Source organism: Helobdella robusta, assembly GCF_000326865.2.
Source record: "Helobdella robusta unplaced genomic scaffold HELROscaffold_14, whole genome shotgun sequence".
In the NCBI taxonomy this organism is placed as follows: Eukaryota; Metazoa; Annelida; class Clitellata; order Rhynchobdellida; family Glossiphoniidae; genus Helobdella; species Helobdella robusta.
Window position 1 is genome coordinate 1,223,271 of NW_008703782.1, and position 9,426 is coordinate 1,232,696.

At 32.9% G+C, this 9,426-nt stretch overlaps 1 protein-coding gene across 1 annotated transcript; it reads right to left on the reverse strand.

The window, feature by feature from the left end:
* Positions 1–1,065: 1,065 nt before the first annotated feature.
* HELRODRAFT_128063 (hypothetical protein) lies at positions 1,066–1,544 on the reverse strand (the record flags this gene model as incomplete). Its single annotated transcript, XM_009014645.1, has 2 exons — positions 1,066–1,186; positions 1,441–1,544. Coding segments are annotated over 2 exons (225 nt in total), but the record flags the coding sequence as incomplete, so codon positions are not given.
* Between the last annotated feature and the right edge of the window lie 7,882 nt (positions 1,545–9,426).

A 9,426-nucleotide genomic window follows, 5' to 3' on the forward strand; every position in this document is an offset into this window, starting at 1 on the left:
ATTTGAAGCCATTATCAACGAAACAATTACCACCACCACCGCCATCATCACCATCACCATCACTGTTTTCGTTATTTTTATTATTATTATTATTGTCATCATCATTTCTAATATATTTATGAGAATCCAACGAAGTAGATATACTTCTAGAGTCATTAACGGAAGCCGAGATTTCCAATCTATTTATATATTTGTTGGCTTTTCTAGGCAGCTGCTGAGGCTGTTGCAGCTGCTGATGTTGCAGCTGCTGATGTTGCAGCTGCTGATGTTGCAGCTGCTGTTGTTGTTGCTGATGTGGTAATGGTGGTTTGTCAGCCTGACTGTCTTCATCAGTCGGAGATATTAAATCCTAAATATGGCCATGATGATGGTTAGAATGATGATTAAGAGGACGATGATGATGACGACGACGATGATGACGATTGAGATGATGACGACAACGACGAGGAAACTTATGCTGATTATAGCAGTAACAACAACAACCAACAACAACAACAACACAACAAAAGCAACAACAACAACAAAAACAACAATAATAACAACAACAACAATAATAATAATAATAATCGTACCCTGATAACGTAACCTCCGTGCAGCCGCATGTGCCCGTTCAGGGCTGGAATATTTTTAAAACCCCTATCACAGACATGGCACTTTACCGGTTTAGGTTCACTTTTAAACGTTTTAAAAATAATTATCATAAATATTCATTTAATTAATCATTTATTTATCTATTTACTTATCTATCTATTTATTTGTTTTAATAATTATATGTCTATAGAACCAAAAAATTTCACTTCCTAATAATAATAATAAACCAATATCTCCTTACTTTAAAGGATTAAAGCCAGGCATCCAGACATTATTATTATTATTATTATTTCCATCACTATTATTACTACTATTATTATTATGATTATTATTATTGTCGTTAGCAGTATAAGAAAAGGCAATTTTCAGTGTACCATCGACCTTTATATTTATACCTTCATTATTATTATTATTATTATTATTATTATCACAATTATTATTGTTGTTGTTGTTGTTATTGACATTATTGAGGTAGTCCTGATGATGATTTTCAAGATGGCGTCTGAGGGAGCGGGCGTCGCAGTAGCTTTTGCTGCAGCCAATGAACTTGCACTCGAAGGGTTTCTTACTGCTGTGGGTCATCATGTGGCCGTTTCTAGGGGTCAAGGTTGTAAAAGGTCAACAAATCATCAGCAACAACAACATCATCATCATCACAATCCTTATCATCATCAACAACACCATCCTCATCATCACAATCCTTATCATCATCATCATCATCAACAACAACAACAACAAAAACACCATCATCATTACCACCATTATCATCATCATCATCACAAGCACCATCATTATCATAACAACTACACCATCATCATCATTCGAGTCATCGTCGTTATCGTAACTCACAAATGATCCTGTCTCTTGAAGGCCTTAGAGCACAAATTGCACGAGTACTTTCGTTCGTCACTATGTGTCAGCTTGTGTTTGGCCAGTGCACTTGAATTGTTGAATACCTGGTTCCAGAGTTAGGATGATGATAATGATGAAGTTGAAGAGGATGGTGAGGAAGAAGATGATGATGAAAAGGAGGAAGAAGATAAGATGGGGATGAAAGAGATAATGATGAGAAGGAGGAAGAAGAAGATGAGGATGAATTAAAATGATGACAAATAAATAACAATAATAATAGTCATATACATTAGATCGGTGCCAAAAATAACACCAATTTCAAACCATCCAATAAAATATGTGATAACTTGACCCCTGTAACAGACTTCCAATTAAAAATAAGAACCGCTGAAGTCATCAGCCAACAAGGAATAAGTCCAGTGACGACGGTAGAGCATAAATTAGCGATTGTTGGGGCATTTGAATTAATGGTCATTTGTAAGGAAGAGGAGATCTGGACAGTACCAAACTAACACCTCCTCATTGTGCTTCCACAATATTACAAGTTGTATCAACTGCAGTATGCCCGAGTTTAAACTCACGATACAAATTCTAAAATCACACTTTTACAACATCTTTAATATCTCATAAAAAAAACCAGTGGAATGATTTGATGTAAACTAGATACAGGAAGATATAACCTTTGAAATGATATACCAATATATCATATATCAATATATCAAATGAAGTCAATTTAAAAATTTTGTCTTGAAAAATCAAGCGAACATTTTTTTCGTGCCTACATAATTTAACAAGAAAAATGATGAAGAAGATGTGTTTTGAAATGATGGTGGCAAGCTGACGATGACCAACAAGTCATCGTCATCACTGTTATTATCAGTGAAAAACAAGTTTATATTATAATGCCATCATTTTTATCATAATCCTAATCTTAAACATCATCATCATCTTAAACATCATCATCTTAATCATCATCATCATCATCTTAAACATCATCATCATCTTAATCATCATCATCATCATCTTAAACATCATCATCATCTTAAACATCATCATCTTAATCATCATCATCATCATCTTAAACATCATCATCATCATCTTAAACATCATCATCATCATCTTAAACATCATCATCATCATCATCTCACCAACCTTGTTGCAGACAGGACACTTGATAATTGCGCGAGAACCAATCCCCTGCAAACTGCTCTCTGATTGGCTGTTCTTAGCCGGGCGACCTTTACCCCTGCCCTGATTGGCTGATGGCTGTTTGAATGGCAAATTCTCACTGGCCGCTGGGTGTGTCTGGAGGACTGTGATTGGACACTTGATATCTTCATTATCATCAGTGCTATTTGTACTTTTCATATTACCATTTTTCAAAATAAGGTTAACACCATTTGCATTTAATTCATTATTATTGTTATTATTATAATTGTTATTATAATTGTTATTATTATTGTTGTTATTATTATTATTATTTGTAGCAGGAGAAATAACAATAATATTGTCCAGGTCATGGTATCTTTTTCCACATTCATTCAATCCATCTCCACCAATATTATTATTATTGTTGTTCTTATTATTATTGTTATCATTGTTATTACTGTTCTTCTTATTATTATTATTGCTGTTAACACCATCATCATCGTCGTCGTCATCATCAGTTGAATAGGATGATGATAATGTTGAATCGTTAATAATTATATTATTAATATTATTATTATTATTATTAATATCTCTATAATTACTATTATCAATATTAATGTAATTGATATTAATGTGGCTGTTTTTGTTGGTGTTGTTGTTGTTGATGTTGTTGTTGTTGATGTTGTTATTGTTGATGTTGTTGTTGATGTTGTTGCTGATGCTGATGATGTTGTTGTTGTTGATGTTGTTGGAGTTGATGTTGTTGTTGTTGTGCGTCATTTTACTAGCATCAACGTCACTAATAGTATTTGTAATCATGACCTTATCACCGTCATTATCATTAAGATCAACATCCTCATCATCAACCTCATCCTCTTCGTCAACGATGTTGTTGTTGTTGTTGTACAATTTGTTGTTGTTGTTGTTGTTGATGTTATTATTGATGTTATTGATGTTGTTGTTGTTGTAATATCTCATCAAGTTGTTGTTGTTGATGCTGCTTAAGTGTAAATTTCTTTCAAAATCAGGGATAAGATACGTGACATTATCTTCCATGTTACTCACATTGTATTGATTCGTGCTATTTTCATTGATGTCAGCGCAATTGTTGTTGTTGTCTTCAAATCTGTTGTTGGTTTTGTCAAATTTGTTTGCAATGTCATAGCTGTTGTTGACGTTACGATTGTAATTGATGTTACCTTGGCTGGCTTTCATCGAGGTTGTCGAATTATTCGTTGAAATTCTACTGATTTGATTAGGAATCACAAAAACGTTGTTGCTGTAATTGTTTTGAGTCGTCGGAGTTATCGGGATTTGTAGTGGGCTGTTCGGAGCTCTCTTGCCCAGTAGCTGCTGGGCCAGCCTCGTGGCTGCTGCTGCAACAGCTGCTTGCTGCTGCTGATAATTTATTTCCACATTAATACAGTCACTGGTGTTGTTGCTGTTGATGATGTTTCTAATCGAATGATTGTTGAGTTTTGATATAGTTGTTGGCTGTTTTTCTTGCTGGTCGAGTTCGGGCTGATAAATCGGGTCTAAAGGTGGTATGTTTTGTTGATGTTGTATTTTTTGATGCAGTTGTTGTTGCTGTTGAGACTGCTGTAGCTGATGTTGTTGGTGTAACTGTTGATTATGCTTCAGTAAAATGTTATAAGATGGACAAGGGAAAAAGGCTACACTGTTATGTTGCTGTTTTGAATGGAGCAAGTTGTACAAAGTAGAATATGGTTGGTGAGCTGGTAGTGGTTGATTGCTGCTGCTTCTGTTGTGGCTATTGTGGCTGCCGTTGTAGCTGCTGTTGTTGCTGCTGCCACTGTGGTTGGCATTGGCAGAATAGTATGATGCTGATGTCATTTGCAGTGGTAAGCAGTGTGGGAGATGATTGGATGTGAGATTTTCATCGACTCTTGCAACATTATTTTTAGAGTTGTATATTGCTTGCTTCTCGCCATCTTTGTAATAATCATATATCAAGTTTTTTGCTGATATATCTATGTTTTCTGAGTTCTCTCTACAAGTTTCGATAAATCTCTGTTGACATCTTTGTTCTGTTTCAAGAGTTTTTTGTTGATTTTTTTCATTTTCAACTTGAAGTTGCTGCTGCCTCAGTGCTCCATCTCTCTCTTTCTTCAAAAGAATCTACAAGGTCCAAATTTTTTAGGATTTTAATTTTTAGTTAGATTATTAAAAGACAATTTCATCTTACGAAGATAACATAAAATAAATGAAAGCTATATGTGGCATATATTTTATTTACACATGGAATTTTAAATCATCTATTCTGTTGGGTGTTTTAATAAATTTGAATGTGTGACTGGCATAACAGATGGTCAAACCTTCCATCCATTCATCATTCATTTATTAATTCATCATTCATTTATTCATCAATTCATTCAGACCACAATCAACACTTGAACTGAACTGTTGAACCCTCCAACTCAAATCTAAACTGATACACACACACAATATCATATTGTGATATGATACATGTATTAGGTATCATATATAATAAATTGTGATATGATACAAGATATATATATATCACAAAACGTCAACTATCAGTTATCTGAATGGTATCAAATTGATGCAATTGTTTATTATATAGTATTATACATACTACATAATTATATCATAATAAGAGAACAATGATGTTAAAATATTGTTATATTAAAATTATAGAAAAAAATTAAATTGAAATAATAAAATATATTTAATTAAATTTTAATTAAATTTAATTTCAAAGCCATTTTTAATCAATATTTCATACCTTTTTCATGTCTGTTCTGTTCTAGAAGAGTTAATTTATTCTTTTTTTGTTTCTTTATTAATTAATTAATAATTTAATTATTTAGTACATTAGATTTTAGTTAAGGTTAAAGTGAGCTATTTGATCATTTAAAATGGCGTTTTTTAAATAAAAATTAACCCAATTTAACTAAATAATTAATTTTCCTAATAAATTTAGATTAAAATTTATTAAAATAAAATTAATGAAATTAAAAAATCAAGAGATTTTATACCAAATTTTAAAAATTAACAACAGAGAAGACGCGAACGCAAAATCCAACATATTTGATAAATAAAATGACATTTTTAATGTTCAATTTCTTAAAATTAATAATTAAAACTAAACTGAAAAATAAATAAAATTTAAAATGAAACTGCAGCAAATCTCTTTATGGCCATATTAAATGTAAAGTGGTGTGTGGGTGGAGATCTGGGTCTTAGCACTTAGATTAAAAATTTAATCAAAAATTCTCTCAAAGTTAGGGTAAAAAAGTTGAAAATTTAAAAAGAAATTTATTATTTATTAATAATTATTAAAATATTTTGGCTAAGATATTTTTAAATGTGGTAAAAATTAACAAATAGTCAGGTACTATTTCTCTATATTTTTTTCATATCTGTGAATGAAGTACATGCGAATGAATACACCATTCATAAAAATAAACTACCCAGCCCAGACTTTTAAAACACACATACACACGCACACACACAACACACATACACACGCACATACATACATACATACAGAAACAAATCACTTGGAAAACACGTATATAAATATTGCACATAAAGATTAAAAAAACTTAGAAAAACACAAAAAAACAGACGATCAAACGAACTGACGCATAAAACAAACAAACAGACACACACACACATAATCTTTCATTTATTAATTCATTCGTTTGTTCATCCATCCATTCATTATTTTTTAATTTTTTAACTTTAGAATCGACTGTTATGCATGTATGACCTGGACTTATGATTTGGAGTGAATTTCAAATTGGTTATTATTATTATTATTATTATTGTATTGTTATATCAAAGCATCTGGTACTGCAGGTATCCAAACGTTACTACAACTCTGCCGTGAAATCTCGAGAAATTGCTCAATGCCGACTGAATGGAACTATAGCATGACAGTCCCGCTATACAAAGGCAAAGGCGATCCATTGAACTGTTCCTCATATCGGGGTATACGTCTGTTAGAACACTCCATGAAAATTGTCGAAAAAGTCATTGAGAGAAGATTAACGTCGTGCATCACAATCGGAAATTATCAATTTGGTTTCCTAGCGGGGAAATCAACAATTGATGCAATTCACATCCTTCGGCAACTGCAAGAGAAGTACCTCGCAAAGCATCAACAACTATCAAACATTTTTGTAGACCTTGAAAAAGCATTTGATCGAGTTCCCCGTGAAGCAATCAGGTGGAGTCTACGTCGACAATTCATTCCAGAATATCTTGTTCGACTTGTGATGGAAATGCATACGAATACTAAGACTTTTGTCAGCACAACGGTTGAAAACACAGATGCATTTGACATCGGCGTTGGAGTTCACCAAGGCTCGATTCTCAGTCCACTGTTATTTATAACTGTGATGGAAGAAATCACAAAACGGATACGCACTGGTGACATTTGGAATCTAATATATGCTGATGATATCGTTTTAACAGCCACGTCTGAGCAGAATGCAGCACAGATGTTTGAAGATTGGAACACCAGACTCGCCGATCATGGATTCAAAGTCAACATCACTGGTGAACCCATCCAATCCACAGCTACTGGACGATGGCCCTGTTCAGTTTGTAACAATTCAATCAAGTGTCAGCAGTGTAACCAGTGGTGTCACAAACGTTGTTCAAAAATAATTGGTACTTTATCTAAAGTGTCCAATTTTGTTTGTCCTGCTTGCATCAATCCACAACAACAATTTCGAAGTAGCACTGTTTTTGAAGCCATTAAAATAGAGAAAGTCACATCGTTTCAATATCTAGGAGATGTTCTGGATTGTACTGGAACAGCTGAAGCTGCCGTTCGAGCACGCATACGTGCAGCCTGGAATAAATGGCATCTCCTTGCCTCTATATTGATGCGGCGTGACATCCCACTACCACTACGATCAAGACTTTATAAATCTGTGATACGTCCGGTGTTGTTATATGGTGCAGAAACATGGCCAATGACAACCAAACTGAAACAACAACTTCAACGAACCGACATGAAAATGCTCCGATGGATGCAACGAATTAGTCTGAAGGACCACATCAAATCTACCGAAATCCTGCGTCGTGCTGGTTTAGATGATATAAAGGAAGAATGCCGGCAACACCGTCTGCTGTGGTTTGGTCATGTCAAACGAAGTGGAAACAGTACTATAACTTCTCTTGCAGATGTTGAAGTACCTGGCACACGTCCCAAAGGCTGTCCAAAGAAGTCCTGGTCGCAAACAATCGAGCAAGACATGAAAGCTCTAAATTTAAATGAAATGGATACAACTGATCGTCTAATTTGGCGCAAAAAGTTGATGGCAAAGAAACAACGTCCTACCTCGGGAAACCGGGTCTCTGGACGCAAAACGAAGATTGATTGATTGATTATTGTTGTTGTTGTTGTTGTTATTGTTGTTGTTGTTATTTTCCTCAGCCAATTTTTCCGGTATCTAGGGGAGTCCAGCGGATTTGAACCTACGAACCGGTGAAAAATTAATTAAAGATAGAAAAAAAAAACATGACGACAAAATGATTAATCCGACATTGATGATTGATAACTCGAACAGGGTAGGAAGAAGGACATGCATGTCATAACCTGGGATAGATTATAAGTAATTATAATAATAATAATAATTATTATTATTTTTATTATTATTATTATTATTATTATATGGCGTGATAATTATCATTGTAATTTGTCGTAATTATTATTATCATAATTCATTTAGACTGTAACATCCTTCTGATTACGAGAGCGACTGGATGATCTTAAAAGTAATAACTATACAAACATGAATGTTGCGTAATAATGATAATAATAATAATAAATGATAATAATAATTATAGTAATAAATAATAATAATAATTATAGTAATAAATAATAATAATAATTAATAATGATAATAATTATAACTATAATAATGACGACACGACGACATAAATAATAATAATTATAGTAATAAATAAATAATAATAATAATTATAGTAATAAATAATAATAATAATGATAATAATAATAATTATAACTATAATAATGACGACACGACGACGCGGATGATGAAAACAACAACAGCCACAATCTAGTTTATTACAGGGCTTCGTAGGTTTTTTTTTTGTTGGTTTATTCCCTTGCTATTAAATGTTGCGCAATTTGCGCTATTATTATTATTATTATTATTATTATTACTATTGCTATTATTGTTGTTGTTGTTATTATTACTATTATTAATATCACACATAAGCACTACATGACGGAACACACATTAAACAAATAATTCTGGCTAATACAAACAACCAACTGAATGTTGATTTGGGCCAAACCATTGTAAACACACACACACACACAAAAACACACGCATACATACAAAAGCACACACACATATATACACACACATACACGTACACACAAACACATACATACACACAAACACATACATACACACAAATACAAACACACATACGTAAACATAGAAAGAGAGAGAGAAATACTCCAAGAAGATTTATTAACATATTTCTGAAATTTACGTAACATATTAATCTGAGCTATATATAATGACTCCCACACACACACACACACACCACACACACACACCACACACACACCACACACACACACACACACATGCACACACATACATTCACACACACACAAACACACACAGACATATTGATTGATGGACTTTTCATATTACTAATATAACTAAACATTTCATTCTTGTCGGATTAATACTGAATCTACGTGTGGTATTTGCTATATTGTATTCATTATTATTATTTTTATTGAAATAATATTATTTTTATTGTTACTGTTATCACACATATTTTATTATTAAT